At 41.0% G+C, this 16,746-nt stretch overlaps 1 protein-coding gene across 3 annotated transcripts in view; it reads left to right on the forward strand.

Annotated features, from left to right (window-relative positions):
• The window catches only part of slc4a4a (solute carrier family 4 member 4a), a 50,949-nt gene that overhangs the window by 19,865 nt on the left and 14,338 nt on the right, over positions 1-16,746 (forward strand). For 2 of the 3 annotated variants that reach the window (XM_084024856.1, XM_084024857.1), the window contains 9 exons: positions 1,255-1,415; positions 3,647-3,826; positions 6,833-6,909; positions 10,948-11,105; positions 11,929-12,016; positions 12,854-13,008; positions 14,352-14,465; positions 14,928-15,102; positions 15,191-15,324. In XM_084024856.1, coding sequence (XP_083880982.1) covers positions 1,255-1,415; positions 3,647-3,826; positions 6,833-6,909; positions 10,948-11,105; positions 11,929-12,016; positions 12,854-13,008; positions 14,352-14,465; positions 14,928-15,102; positions 15,191-15,324 — 1,242 coding nt within the window. The remainder of the gene's footprint in view (positions 1-1,254; positions 1,416-3,646; positions 3,827-6,832; positions 6,910-10,947; positions 11,106-11,928; positions 12,017-12,853; positions 13,009-14,351; positions 14,466-14,927; positions 15,103-15,190; positions 15,325-16,746) is intronic. The other variant, XM_084024855.1, reaches the window with a different exon arrangement.

Here is a 16,746-nt window from a genome sequence, read left to right on the forward strand (position 1 = left end):
TTGGATGAGTGAAGCTCTCTCAGGGGGAAACTTGATCCCTGTGCTGCTGCTCAAGGCTCCAAATGACTTGATCTGTTATCAAAACCTCCGACCAATTGTACTGCAGATAGAAGTTGGATTTTGGTTCACTGTTGAATGACTTGCAGAGGAACTCTACAGAAGAAATCTGCTGTCAAAGTATTTCAGTAAAGTTTTACTCAGGAAGGCTTTTTTAAGGCAACGTTTGAATGATAAATTGATCCAGAACAAGTAGAAAGATAGTTTTTCAAATCAAAATAGGGTAGAAGTGATGGTAAAATATGTCAATATTTTTCCCAAGATAAAATTCTGTGTAGTCAGGGGTGTCAACTGAAGTACCACAATGAAAGAATAACAAATATACGAGAGGTTCAGCAGGATGAGAACGGTTAGAAGAGGATTGCAGTTCCAGACGATTCAGAAGTGCCTGTTATTTACTCAGTGCTTATATGTTGGAAATAAATAAATCCTGCATATTTAATGTCAAATTTATTATTCTGCATATGACTGCAGAGATTAAGAACTGTTCTAAAGTCTCCCCAAGTGCACTCAGTGTACAAAATGAATAAAAAGGATCTCACAAGTGTTGGCTGTCCGCCAAGGGTGATTTTGGCAGCCAAAACTAGCGAAATAAAACCCCAGTAAAGAAACAACTTCTCAGTACCGGTTCAGTTCCTCATCTCTGAGTCAGAGGGAGGAGGGAGGGGAAGTGATTAAAAAGATAACCCTGCTTCTGGATTTAAGAACTCATCATTTTAATTGAACCACAATGCAAAAGACATGATTTAAGACACAATTCAGTTGTTGCAGCGGTAGAGGGACAGAAATAAATACAGATAAATGTGGAAAATAACATGAGGGATGTCACAGTGAAGGAATTTCTAATAATGATACAGTGTGCTGAGGATTCGCAGTATTTGTTTTGTTTTTGCAAATGACTTAATTGATCTTGATCGTAGGGCTGTATGAATAAGCTTTATAGTTGAGGAAGATAATCCTGTTTTATATCAAATCAAGTGTTTTTTGGTTGGTCTTTGCGGTATTTGTCCCGCCCCTCCTTTTGATTAGATTTGTGATATATAAACATACCTCCATACAGTATGTGTATTTGATTCATGATGTCATTTTTAGTTTGAAAGGTGGTGAGTCTCTTGGTAAATCAACTCAATTGATCCTGGTTGTGTGACACAACGCCAAAACAGACACATTTTCTATTTTTTTTTTTCATCTGTCCAGGTGGATCAAGTTTGAGGAGAAGGTGGAGAAAGGAGGTGAACGCTGGAGTAAACCCCACGTGGCCACGCTGTCCTTGCATAGCCTGTTTGAGCTGCGGACCTGCATAGAGAAAGGCACCATCATGTTGGACATGGAAGCTTCCACTCTACCTCAGGTTGTTGGTGAGTGACGGTGTTTCAGCAGTAAACGTAATGCTGTTCACAACGTGTTCAGACGAAGGTACAATGCATTATATACAGTGAAACGTTATTAGTTATTGGTTTTCACGAAGCACATCATCTTTTACAGTGGAGACTGGACTCGTTTTAGGCCTGAAGGAAATGTTTCATTAAATGACCGGAATCATTAAAACTGCTTGTCCTGAGAGTCGAGGGACTTCCAAAAAACAATTATTTAAGCTCCAAAAGCCCTGCATCATAAACTTCCCACAATGCAACTTGATACAAAAGGCTTTAATTAGACAGTTCCAGCTTCATGTCCTTCAACTGTGTCATCAGATTGTGAACAGGCTTTCTCTTTTAAAAATATACATTTGTCATTCATAGGAAATTAAAACCAATATTTCTCCCCATGACTACCAGTTTAAATTTGACATGTAAAATCTGTGGATTGCCCTTTTAGCTATAGGAAATCGGTGTCCTCTTTTCTTACCCAGAGCGCAACAGTGCTTTGGGGTGCCTTATTATAACCCATCCATCCATCCATCCATTGTCTACCGCTTATCCTGTATTCAGGGTCGCGGGGGGGCTGGAGCCGATCCCAGCTGTCATTGGGCGAAGGCAGGGTACACCCTGGACAGGACGCCAGTCTATCACAGGGCCAACATGTAGAGACAGACAACCATTCACGCTCACATTCACACCTACTGGCAATTTAGAGTCATCAATGAACCTATCCCCATCCTGCATGCCTTTGGACTGTGGGAGGAAGCCGGAGAACCCGGAGAGAACCCACGCTTACACGGGGAGAACATGCAAACTCCACACAGAAGGAACCCGGGCCGACCCGGGAATTGAACCCGGGATCCGAGGCGACAGTGCTACCCACTACACCACCGTGCAGCCCCCTAATTATAACCGTAACACATAATAAAACTTTATAGCAAAGTTATTGGCAATAAAAAGCATTATTTGTTTTGTTGTCAGCTACCATTTGCGGACATTTTTTGTTTTAATGTCATTAAATCCAGTGCCTATGACAATTATGCGAGGTATTATTTTTTAGATGTCTTCCATAAGTGTTTTTTTTTTACTGGTGACATTGGTGAAGGTCGGCAGAGAAGCCGTCTGCCAGTTTGATTTTGATCTGCTCTGTGAAGTACAGGATATGCAGAGCTGCTCAGCAGTATTGCGTGTAGGTTTATGCATTGATGCACATCACACAGGAAGCTCAGAGGTTTCCTTCTGTCCTCTCTTTGCTTTTAAGAGGAGCATAAAGTCAGAGCTCTGAGTCCAGCCAGTACTGTACTTCAATAGTAGTTTGTAAATGGTCACACAAAAACTTCCTAATTTGAGGACAGCCATTCCAGGCTCTTCATTCTTGTCTGCATGGCAGGAGGAAGAGTTACCACTTGGAAGGATTAATGTGAAGTAATTGAGTGTGCTGCATGCACTGTACAGGCCGAGTGGAGCTGGGCCTCTTGCTTTGAGGCCAGCCGACTTGACTGATGGGCCATTAACGGCACTGCCGCTCCACAAGAAGAGAAACTCCCCGAGGCTGCCCTCTATCAGCACTGAAAGCTTCTGACTTTCCTTTTAGAAAAAGAAAAAAAGAATTAGGCAAGACCTTTTGATAGAACCGTTTCATGATGCCACGTAGTCTGTGATACAGGAGCAGTCTGGGTGGCACTAATTGGTTAGTTGTTGCTAAATGAAGGCTGCTGGGTAAAATACTGCATGATGGGGACAGAGAGACACCCAAAATGAAAATGTGATGTGACAACAGCACAATTTAATTTGGGGCAACGTGTGCATGTATCACAAAACCTTTTCTTTTTATGTCTCTGTTGAATAAATTCACATTTTCAACTGTTGGTCTGACAAAATAAGCAATTGTATTCCGATTGTTATTGTTTTTTTTATATTTGAGGTGTAAGAAAATATCCATATAGTTGAGTAAAGCAGCATTTTGTTTAGCGATAGTGTAATACAAATAGTGGAGGGGCTGAGATGAAATACAGATCCAATTACTCTGATTGCATAAAAACATTTTAAACCTTAACTCGGAATTTATGGATATGCCGGCATGTTATTTTTGTTTATAAAAATCACAATACAGTATCGCAATCTGTTGATACGTACCACATCGCCAGTTTCTTGCCAAAGAAATTAGTTCTTCTTCTGGAAAACGGACTCAAATCATCTTTCCTCCCCTCTTCTCTCTCCACCTTCAGAGATGATCACCGACAACCAGATAGAGATCGGCCAGCTGAAAGCGGAGCTGAAGGACAAAGTGATGTACACGTTGCTACGGAAACACCGTCACCAGACCAAGAAGTCCAACCTGCGCTCTCTGGCCGACATCGGCAAGACGGTCTCCAGTGCAAGTAGGCTGTTTTCCAACCAGGAAAACGGTAATACTGATGCCAGTTTGGTGCAGTCCTCCTCATTTATTCAATGATGTCAAGAAAGAAACAAAACCACATATTTTACTCTGTAATAGATTTGAACGTGCACACCTGCAAACTGAGATGAGGAAAGCTTCTTCTACTTGGGTTTTTATTGACTTAAATATCCGCCCTTATACTTTATTTTGAAGGCATTAACACCAAAACCCCTTTATGCCAGAACTACTATTGCCTCTACTTGCTCACTAAACCACATTCAACTCATTCAAGTAGTGAAACATAAGTTTGTGAATGTCTTTTGCTAATTCATCACAACCATTTGTTCTCATGCTAACTACTTTGAATGTTCTCACAGTAGTTTATCGTACTAACTGCATTCACAGACTTGATCAGCAGCCGTACGAGCAGGTGGAGCTCATTTTAAATTGACATCCGCTGTAGATTTAAGCCCCATAGAATTGAGTTATTTTCACGAGGAGAGAAAAGTCCAAGTCTGTGGGAGATCTTAAAACCGACCCACTATTCATAGGATGTTGTAGAGAAGTCATATTTTATGTAAGTCAGAATCTCGGAGGCTGATGATAGATGTTCATACCATTCTCACTCAATTAACGTAACCTGTGATAACCTGTGCTTTATTTACAGTATCATATAACACCTGTTTTCCTCACACAGGGAGGGCTGTCTCTTTGCCTCACCTCAAGGATACACAGCAGCATGATGTGGCTTTAGCATCAATCTGCTGTGTTCTGCATCTAAGGAACACTGACATTAATTTGGTTACTAAATGCTTTGTCAGTGAAGTTGATATGAACTAATGAATATTATCCTATTATTATTATTATTATAATTACTATTAATAAAGCAGCTCAAGGCTGCAAGAAAAACCCTATTAATCAGCAGCAAACTGAATCGTCTCTTAAGCGGTGAGGTTAAAACAAAGTGACAGCCCTCACGTTAACAACGCGTGTCCTTCGATTGTATCACATTGTGGAACTGGATGTTTCATAATGGATGTTTGACAATGTTATTAATCTGTTACCAGCCGTGGGTCTTTGGAAAGTGAAGTTATTTATCACCTTGCCGCTATCAGCTTTATGGAAACCGGTTTATGACTCAATCAAAGGGAAAAGCTCCCTCTGTTCAAATGGAAAGTCATGACATAAAACACCAGAGGCTCTTATCAACATCACAGCACTGAGATAAAGAGCTTCACTGATAATCATTTAATGATAACGAAGGAGAAAATGCATCCTCCGGTTTATTAAAATATAATTGGACTCCTGTCGACGTAATCCTCTCCAGTGACTCACGGCCTCCTAATTTAAGGATAACACTTCTCTCCTTCTATGCATGGCTTATAAAAAATACAGATAAAATCATGTATCTTTTTAACCACCTGATTGTGTTTTCCTAACTGGCTCAGTGAGCTTGTCTATCGTCTCTTCCTTTCTTTTTCCATCCTTTTCTGCTTCCCCGGATCGGGTTTGTTAACCTGCTGCTGCTACTAAAGCTCGTAGTCCTCTTGGGAACTCTGTGACTTGCCTGTCGGGTCACATATCAATGGAGGACTTGCAGTCCCAAAGGAGTACCAGCATGGACTGGCTTAGTAAGTTCACCGGACTCAGTCTACGTTCACACTGCAGACCCCCGGTCAGTTCTGAATCACAGCTGCTCGTATTGATACGCATAGAAACAACCGAAGATTTGTTGCTTTTAAGTTTTTAATTAACTGAGAAATCCAAATTATCTCACTGTCTTTCATATAAATAACAAAAATATACATTTCCAATCTATCAAATGGCTCAGTATCTCACTTCGTGGCACACATCCACTCAGACAGGACTCACGTGAGTAAAAGCAGTCAGAACTGGAATCCTTCAGCTGCAGTTTGAACGTACTCATGAAACTGTTGTAAAATGTCACCTGTTAGGTACAGTTGTCCTCGTTTTTATGTGCTTTATATAACATAACATTTATTCATATTTATTTAGTCCAGTCAGTTTGAGCTTCGTTTGGATATCAGATCCCTTGTTAATTGCCCTTTATTTTAGTTGTTTCCCCCCTTTATCTACTCTTTATAAGTACAACAATTTCATCATTTATACCGGCTGCATCATACTGACAAGCATGTTATTACCCACAATCCTCAGGGGGCAGATGCATGAAAGGCTACAGTGGCATCAGAATTTTGCTCTGGTTGAGATTTTTGTCTCGTATTCCTGACGGATCGAGGACTGAAGTGAGGTCACGTTCTGCTGTCGGATCTCCGCTCCTCGAGTTGACGAGCTGAAAGCCCGAGTCAGCAGAGCGTCGTTCAGAGTCGGCCGTTCACCTGCACTCAGTGGAGGACTTTGATGTAAACCGTAAAGCTAAGGCACTGCTTTGTAGAATAAAGTGCACAAGCCAATGAGTGCTGTTATTTGGGATTTGAAGTCAGAATTTAACATCATGTTAGAGAGTTTTTGCACTGTAGGCCGTTAAATACTATATAAGAATGTGGTCAATATTTTAAAAGCCATGTTGTTCCAAGAGTTAGGGAGGGTTCAATACCAGAAACTTGTTCCAAGTTTAAGGACAGGCTGTACTTATTGATCTTAAGTAAATACTGCATGTGCATCACTTTCTTATTACAAATTTCATAAGATTTTCACCAGATAGTATGTGGACCGGTTTCTGTCTCTTTCAGTCAGAGGTCATGTGAGTCAAAGGTGTTTTCAGCTTGGCTTTAGTTTGCTTGAAACTTTTTTTCCCCTGCTGTGCTCCAGCGTTGATAAAGAGCATGGAATTTGAAATCTTTCTACTTTGAATCACTTATTATTCTTGTAATTCTTCGCGGTGCTGCATGGGGAGCAAACTGTCTGGGGAGCAAACTGTCTGGGGAGCAAACTGTCTGGGCCACTGTCCTTTCTTGGGTCTCCGCCATCCTTTTTTTTTTTTTGTATACCTTATTCAGCTTCTCAGGTGAAGGTGAAGCTGGTCTAACAAAGATGGGTTAATGTTTTTTAACAGATAGTCCCACCACAACTCACCGGAACCTAACCTCCAGCAGCATGAATGACATCTCCGACAAACCAGAAAAAGACCAGGTGAGTCCAGAGTTTAATAGTGGAAATACATTTCTTTATTTTTGTCTCTAAATGAGTGTTTCTGCACTGTGGTTTCCAGAGATGAATTCATCAAACTACATGGGCAGTGCTAGAACATGTTTATTATCATTTTTATTACTTGAAATATGACATTGATGGGTTTCTGTAGGTCATTCTGTTTTCTGGGTCATCCTACTGGAGACTTTAAATGCAAAACAGAAATGTCAGATGCATAGCAGATACATCTGTGAATTATTGCAATTATGACTGAAAATCTCAATATTTTAACTTAATTAAGTTACCAATCATGTAGGCTTTTTTGGGTCAGCAATGAATAATAATAAACAAATAATAATAATAATTAAAAAAAGGTGTTTATAGATGTAAAATTAGGCCTTTCCAGCATATCTAGAATGGTTTTAGTGTTTTTTCAGACTGAAAATTAAAAGCAAAGTGATGCATTGGTCCAGTCATGCAGAAAAGGGGCAGCAAATGTGAGAAGTGCAATTCATGACCAGCCTACATGAAATTACATTTGTCTCAAGCAAAGTACGGCGGGATCACAGTGACAGAATCGCAAAGCTCCTGTGTTAGCCTGATAGCTTCACCGGCTGCAGAGGTGCAGAAACGAGTCCCGTTTAGACCGTGGCTGCTGGTTCAGAGCAGAGATAAGATTGTCTGAAGTTCATTGTTCCAACTCCTATCGTCATCAGCCGGCCAAATCTGTAACAATATATTCAAGTTGCTTCCAGAATATCTGAGTAAACTTGTGCTTTAATGGTGGAGATGTTGTTGCTGCTTGTAGGATAATAATCTTTGGTACAATGAATAACCGTGAGTTAAATTAATGATCAATCAATGATTGTGTTACAATGGAAAGTACACACCCAAACACACATTTGTACTCTTGTCCACTTCCACTACAACTTTACGATACACTTAGATTATCTGTCACATGCAGGGGAGATATCGGAGCAGCTCTCTCACTGTGCTTGTCAATGAATTCCTGTCATAGACGCTCCTAAGATATTTCTCATTCCAGTCTGTCAAAGCAAATGTAAGCTGTGTAAAATTGGATTTGAAGCCAGGATGTTTAAGTGCCATTTTAAGAGTTTTATCCATATGTTGATGATTATCGAGATAAAATCATGAATTGCAATTATTTCAGCCAGGATATACGTGGCGTGAGATTTGCACATTATTTTAACACTACTTGTGATTTCCTTAATCCTCCCTTCTCATGTTGTGGTCTCAGTGGATTCATGAGTTTTGGAAGATGTTAGAGAATGAGGTCAGACGACCCATAAGTCCTCCTGAGGGACAGACAGAACAGGAAAGGGACAACTGGACAGGAAGCACATCTTCTAAACAGAAGCTCTTCCACACCCACTCAGCCTATAAATACCAGTCAGATGTTTCCACTGTGGGCCGACATGCAGCAATCTTTCCCACATGTCTGATACCTTGGTGCTTAACGACGGAGGTGGACATAAGTGGCAGACTCACGTTCAGAAGATTAGAGAGCGTAGCTGAATTATCAACTCTGAAAAACCAGAAGGTCAACATTTGTGTATCGGCTCTAATCTTAAATATTTGAGTATACAAAAGCCTTAGAGACTCTTTTTCTGAACGAACTAGGAAGTGGCATTTGATTGGACACGTGTGTTCATATCTTTATCTATCTCTCGAGTGGTTTTGGCTTTAAAAATTCAGTTCTAAATATTTTGTCACATGCTCCTGCTGGTATTTAGTCATGCAGATCATTTAAGTTTTAATGACCCAGGTTTTGAAAAGTCTTTCTTGGAGACTTCTGTAGCCAAACACTACTGCTTTTGACCACAAGGGGCGCCAACATGAACACAAACAGCTCGTAGTAGATTTAGGCAGCACTGAGCACGACCAACATTTTTAACAAACACAAAAGCCAAAGTTTTTTAATGGGTAGATCTCATGTCTGACGTAATGAAACTTGTGTGACAGGAAGTGATCCAGGTGAATGGAGTTCATGGGGGCAGTGTGCTGAGGATTAGCCGTGATCGGGCTCAGGTCAGCTCAGGGTGTGCAGTTACGCAGGTTTAACTTCTCGACTCAATCATTTACAGACAAACCTTTTGCCAACGCGGCTCACCAGACTCTAATGGGATCGGTTTGGATCTCGCCAGTTCTCGCCAAAGTCGAAGGTTTATGGGATTTCAGTCGTCCGAGGTCTAGGGCAGCGACCCTGCCAGTACGTGGTTCGGGCCGGTGGGCTTGATAATAAATGATAGACGGACAGACACTTAGTTTTTCCTGGTTATACTGGCTGTACAGTTGATTTCAGAGCCACATCGATCGATACTCTGACTTTGGTCAGTGCGTTCTCTGAACGGGTGATTCATTTATTGCCATCATAATAAGTGTGCACAGCTAAATAAAATCTTTTGTAGAGCACCTGAGGGCCATCTTTCTTCACCGCCTCGATTTATTGTTTAATTGGTAAGATCATTGTTGATTCTTGTTGATCTTGTTATTATAGCAGTTGATACATTGTCCTCAGGATTGTAAGATAATTAATGATTAAAGGACCTGGATTGTACAGGTCCCATAGTTTCTATAACCTATCAAAAAATGTTCCCTTGGTTGTACTGTAGAAGCATTAAAAGTTGTATCAGAAATTATAACATCTGTCCTCAGTATTAACCATACATGTAAAAGATTAATAACTGACCACGGTAGACTGCTAATCTTATCGAGCTGTATGGGCCAGTGGAGCCAGTCCTGTAAATTCTAGCTCTTTGGCTCTTAAGACATATTTGCTTCACATGTTTTTTAGATTATTTGAAGGATTTCCGTGCGTCTCAAGTTTTTGTTACAGTTTAGAGCCGGGCTGCGACCCTGGAAACTTAATTCCTAAAAGTGAATCTAATCCTTGGCATAAATATCAGGTATATTTTTTAATCTAGATTCTTAATCTGGTGGCCCGACTAGTTGTCTTTATCGCACCATATTTAGTGTAAGGCATTCGTGTTTGTTGTCGTTTTGCAGAAACACATTTTTCAATTGAGAAGGATGATGATGATTTTGGAGGAAGAATCAGTTTATTGATGTGGTCTAATAAGAACTTTTATTTACTTGTTTGAAAATCAAACACGGGTTTGTGCAGTTGAGGACTATTTTCAATGCGTTTCAGATATTTTAGATATTTTATTTCATATCATTACATTCAATGCAGAAAACTGCAGTTTAATGTGAAATTCATACAATTCAAGCTGACTTTGGTGTAAAATATACCTCCACGCGACCATCCGGTGCACAGAGGTGCTGTGAATCGTCTCTTGGTAAATGTTTCCTGCCGGCTCTTTGCTGGTTTGAAGTTAATATATAACACAGTAGTTTTCCACAGCAGTCATAAAAGGTGTTTATGGTTCTTTGTCTTTTTGAAGTTTTATTTATTAATGATCTCAATCTGCCCATGAACATGCCACTATTTCTTATGGAACACATTTTTATGAAGCAAATACTATTGTGGCATGAAATATAATCTGATTCAAAATGTGTAATAACAGCTCCTTGATTAAAAACATAGATAGAAAAACTCACTTATAAGCTACTAAAGAAAATGTAGCTTTTAACTCGTCATTAAAATCTATCAAAACATTTAGAAACTCTTCGCACCAAGATTCAGAACTCAACACTCCAAAAAGAAGTAACCTGTGCTTTAGACAACGACAGGCTCAAACTTGAATCAGTAGTTCAGAGAAATAAAAACTGGTATGTTGCTGATGCTGCAACAGCTCTTTAAAGACACAACTGCAGGCCGTTAATGTCCTTTTAAAGGTAACATGTTGAACCTGTGGAGCTCAGCAGGTGTCTGACCTCCATCCTTACACGTCTCACCATGACAGCAAGAAATACAGAGCTCATGTTACCACTTGTTCCCTCCCGGTTTGGTATTTAAGCTGAATGGGATTGTCTGGTTTGATATAGGTTGTTTAATTGCGTCAGGTGGCTTGCTGGTGTGAACGTAACATTTAACATCTCCCCCTTTTGTACTTTTAGCTGAGGAACAAGTTCATGAAGAAGTTGCCGAGAGACGCCGAGGCCTCCAACGTGCTGGTGGGGGAGGTGGACTTCCTGGACGCGCCATTCGTGGCGTTTGTTCGCCTTCAGCAAGCTGTGATGCTGGGAGCCCTGACGGAGGTTCCCGTTCCCACAAGGTGGCTGAGATTCTTGTCTGAATTCATAAATATGAGTTTAAAGTTTCATGTCGGGAGGTGCATCAAACCGGATTGTCCATGGAGTCGGTTGTAGAGCAAATCCACCTTTCATAAGACTGGGGGAAACACTTTACTGTTAAAAAAGGCACAAAAAACTGTCAATGAACTAAAAAGTGGATTGTATGATGATGAGGTATATTTAATATTTAATCATTCGTCTTTTAAAGTCTCAAACTTTCCACTAGTGTTAAATCAACATCTGACTCTAAAAACTAAAAACTGAATGTTACAAGCTTCACAAATGTAACTTTTATCTCCACGCTAATATGAAGTGTCCGGTTTGTTCTCTGGCTTTTGATGAGCATCATACAACTACAGGAGTGACACTGAACCGGTTTCTGTTCTGTTGTTATATTTCTAGTAACCAAGGAGACGTAAAACCGTACTTCTGATTACCTAATAAATGTTGTGTGTGTTTATAACGATGTCCTCCAGGAATTTCTCTGCTATGGCGACATGTGTAATGCGTCACCATTATGGCAAACACATAAAATAGCTGGTAAAGTGATGCGGTGTGTGAATGGATGGCTGGTCTACTGTATGCAGCAGCCTCCCTGCAGACACAGCAGAGGAACAGTTCTCTTTATGCTTGAATGTGTCACATAATAACACCGGCACGTTTGTAAGAAAGCAAACTGTAAATAAGAAAAGGGTGCAACTCATAAACTGAAATTATTATTTTATGCTGATATTGTACTCTTCCTCAGTTTAATATCGAAAAGCAAAAAGATGTTATTAACATGAGATTTTGTTTCTTTTGCAGATTTTTATTCATCTTGCTCGGACCAAAAGGCAAAGCCAAGTCGTACCATGAGATCGGCCGAGCGATCGCCACGCTGATGTCGGACGAGGTTAGAACGCCATCAACGCGCGTCGGCCGTGTTAGATTCTGATGCTCGGAGTGACGGATCGTTTTATTAAATGCAATATTTACGTCACGTAAGGAGAGTAGACCAGCATTATTACCGACACACTGGAAATGCTGTTTGTGATGTTTGATTTTTGCTGCCACTGTGATAATTATTTAGGCTGTAGTTTGTTTTTTTTAGCTGTACATGACATGAAATTTTAATTAATTTCATAAATTCTGTCTGTCTTGTAGGCTGACAATCGGGTTCTTAAATGTAGGGTTAAGTTTCAGCTACCTGCTACTCATTTGAGCAGCATTCTCCTACTAAATTCAAGTTTACATAGAAATCTCTGGGAAATTTAAAAAAGTATAATTTAAATAACCTTGCAAAGATGTGTCAATAATCATGGGGGAAAAGTTATTTTTAGGATTTATTGTATCAACATTTGTAGTTTGTATTTGCCAGCATAGAAGAGTCAGTTCTTCACACCTAAAGTATAAAAAGGTTTATTGGAATTAAAAGTTGGATGTGAGCAGTAGAAAATAATGGTGTTTATTTATAAAAGTGTTAATTCATAAACTCTGAAACCCCGGAGCTGTGTAGAATGTGAGCTGATGCTGCATTATATTCACATTTTATTGATGAAATGCATCTCCATCCTGATCGGTGCATTCAAACCACAATGTTGTGCGTTTGATGTGTCGTGTGTGAAGGATGTCGCTCTCCTCCCCCGGTCATTACTCCTCAGTTCGCTGCTTCCACAGCAGCTCCCCTTCACACCTGAACGCCTCGTCTCTCTCTCTCTTTCTCTCTCTGTCTCTCTCTCTCTGTGTTCAGGTCTTTCATGACATTGCGTACAAGGCCAAGGACAGACAAGACCTGCTGGCCGGTATCGACGAGTTCCTGGACGAGGTGATCGTGCTTCCTCCCGGAGAGTGGGACCCGGCCATCAGGATAGAGCCTCCCAAATCCCTCCCCTCCTCCGACAAAAGGTCTATAACCTTAAATATGAATCCAAGTCCAACAAACTGATGCTTCTTTGCCTCTGTTGACTGTACAAGAAATAATAACCCGTTGTTTAACACCTCACAAAGGTGGTGCTTCTATCAAAGAGAAAGCCTCCACATAGTAGATGGTGTTCATTTATCTGTATGCTTCTGCACCAGTGACAGCAGCTCAAACATGGTGTCCACTGACTTGAGGGCGAACTGATCACACCTCTGTGGTCAAAGGTCAAGGTCACTCCTGCAATTAAAGAAAACAGGTTTTGGCCCGTAACTCAAGAATTTGCATGCCAATTCTGACACTTTCACACAAATGTCTAATGGGATAACACGATGAAGTGATGACGACATTTTTAGACGGACATGGATTTTAACTGTCACTTTAATGGTTGATGGAGGCATACAACCGCCAGGCGGTGATTTTTGATTTATTTAGTCATTTGTTGAATTCTTTATCAAAAGACCTTGTTAGGTTTGATCATACTATCATAGTTTTAGTTAAATAAACATCTCAACATCTTAGTTTAAAAAACAATACGGAACTGATTTAGCCATCATATTATATTGAACATTTCAGTGAATCTAGTCCAAATATCACCTAAAAATAACTACATTCTATCACAGTTTGTCTCTCAACAAAAATAGAAAAGAGATTTGGTAAAGTCTTTTTTTTTTTCATTCATTTAGCCTTATCTCCTTTCGCCAACAATATTGCGTGTTGATATAACGGAGAGAGTTCCTGGTTGTGACCTTTTCTGAAACCACACGTGTTCTACAAGCTCCTCAGACTGTGTCTATTAGTCCTGGTCATTCATTAAACTCATGTCCACGCACGCTTTACCTGCCCCACATTCTGGTTTGCAGTAATTCTGCCACTTCATAACATGTTTAACAAAAGTCACTGTGTAACCAGCGGTAGGTCGTGCAGCAGTGAGCCCTGAGCGTGATTTATCCTGGCTCCATCCCCCAAGGGTCGTGTTTTTTTTACCACATAACCAAAGTGACGTCATTCAGTAAGCAACCAAATAAGCAATGCCAGTTGTTAAAACAAAGTTAGCCAGTGCAAGACTTTCCTGCATTAAAGATGTAAGGTGCATGCCCTGAATGCTGTGTGTGCAGTAACTACATTATGGTCCAGAAGAGCAGTAGTTGCAAAATCACTGAAGTGCATCCACACGTACAGGACAGTGTTCAATTATTAAAGAGCAGCTTATTTCCACTTATACGCAGTCTACAAATAAATCAGATAACTATTTTAATGTCACAAACTATTAGAAATAAAGTTCCTGCCGGACTGAACAAAACTGTGCTTTTTTGGGGGGACATTTTAGGAAAAACATGTATGCTGGAGGCGACTCTCACATGAATGGAGATATGCCTCATGATGGAGGTCATGGAGGAGGAGGAGGACACGCTGCTGGGGAGGAGCTGAAGAAGACTGGAAAGTATGAAAAAAAAGATATATGTCTATATGGAAATGGTTAGCTGTATTCATTCAAAACGGAGCATTTCATGACCTTTCAAACACTGTAAAACCTGACAAAAGCAATATAGAATGAGTGTAAAAATGTTTAGTGTTTCTTTAAAGCACAACCTGTAATGATTCAGTGAAATGACTGATTGCATAACAGTACTTTTAATACATATTCTAAAAGTTGTTTTTGGCGTATTGTGACACAATGGATCCCTTGCTGATTTTTTTTAAATGTTTCTTTGTAGTAATTTTGAGTCTCTTTATGGTTATTTTGAGTCTTTGTGGTATGTTTGCCCCTTTATATAGTTGTTATGACTCTGTGTGTGTCTCGTTGCGACTGTTTTGCATGTATTTTTATTCTCTCTAGTAATTTTGAGTTTTGCTTTGTGTTTCTCGTTGGAAAACGACACACCTTTTGTTTTTCTCTTTCCAGGTTTTGTGGAGGTCTCCTACTCGACATCAAAAGAAAAGCGCCTTTCTTTGTCAGTGACTTCACCGATGCGATTCACATTCAGGCTTTGTCGGCCATTATGTTCATTTACCTGGGAACTGTGACAAACGCCATCACCTTCGGCGGTCTGCTGGGGGACGCGACAGAGAACATGCAGGTTGGACTGAGATTTGAAGAACCTTTTACAACACTTTTGTCGAGCGTTTACCATTCATGCCCTGAACGATTCCCCTCCATGTGTGCAGGGTGTGCTGGAGAGCTTTCTGGGCACAGCGATCTCCGGTGGGGTTTTCTGCCTGCTGAGCGGCCAACCTCTCACCATCCTCAGCAGCACCGGTCCTGTTCTGGTGTTTGAACGGCTGCTCTTCAATTTCAGCAGGTACCGCCTCCATTTCCTCAGGAAGAATACGCTTCAAATATCTCCAATTTATTCTCACATTTTTAGTCTTTTCACATCTTTAAAGTTGAAATGACAAAACAAAGTTGTATAGTTGAATATATAGTATGTAGTTCAAAAAGATGCAGTAAGCAGGAGAGAAGGATGGATGGATGGATGGATGGATGGATGGATGGATGGAGAGATGGAGAGATGGAGAGATGGATGGATGGATGGATGGATGGATGGATGGATGGATGGATGGAGAGATGGAGAGATGGATGGATGGATGGATGGAGAGATGGATGGATGGATGGATGGATGGATGGATGGATGGATGGATGGATGGAAGGATGGATGGATGGATGGATGGATGGATGGATGGATGGATGGATGGAAGGATGGATGGATGGATGGATGGATGGAAGGATGGATGGATGGATGGAGAGATGGATGGATGGATGGATGGATGGAGAGATGGAGAGATGGGTGGAGAGATGGATGGATGGATGGATGGATGGATGGATGGATGGATGGATGGATGGAGAGATGGATGGATGGATGGATGGGTGGATGGATGGGTGGATGGATGGATGGAGAGATGGATGGATGGATGGATGGATGGAGAGATGGATGGATGGATGGATGGATGGATGGATGGATGGATGGATGGAGAGATGGATGGATGGATGGATGGATGGAGAGATGGATGGATGGATGGATGGATGGATGGATGGATGGATGGATGGAGAGATGGATGGATGGATGGATGGATGGAGAGATGGATGGATGGATGGATGGAGAGATGGATGGATGGATGGATGGATGGAGAGATGGAGAGATGGGTGGAGAGATGGATGGATGGATGGATGGATGGATGGATGGATGGATGGATGGATGGAGAGATGGATGGATGGATGGATGGGTGGATGGATGGGTGGATGGATGGATGGAGAGATGGATGGATGGATGGATGGATGGAGAGATGGATGGATGGATGGATGGATGGATGGATGGATGGATGGATGGATGGAGAGATGGATGGATGGATGGATGGATGGAGAGATGGATGGATGGATGGATGGATGGATGGATGGATGGAGAGATGGATGGATGGATGGATGGATGGAGAGATGGATGGATGGATGGATGGATGGATGGATGGAGAGATGGATGGATGGATGGATGGATGGAGAGATGGATGGATGGATGGATGGATGGATGGAGAGATGGATGGATGGATGGGTGGATGGATGGATGGATGGATGGAGAGATGGATGGATGGTGGATGGATGGGTGGATGGATGGATGGATGGATGGATGGAGAGATGGATGGATGGGTGGATGGACAGATGGATGGAATGGATGGATAGATAGATAGATAGATAGATAGATAGATAGATAGATAGATAGATAGATAGATAG

The sequence above is a fragment of the Eutrigla gurnardus genome (genome assembly GCF_963514095.1).
Source record: "Eutrigla gurnardus genome assembly, chromosome: 13".
NCBI classification, from domain to species: Eukaryota; Metazoa; Chordata; class Actinopteri; order Perciformes; family Triglidae; genus Eutrigla; species Eutrigla gurnardus.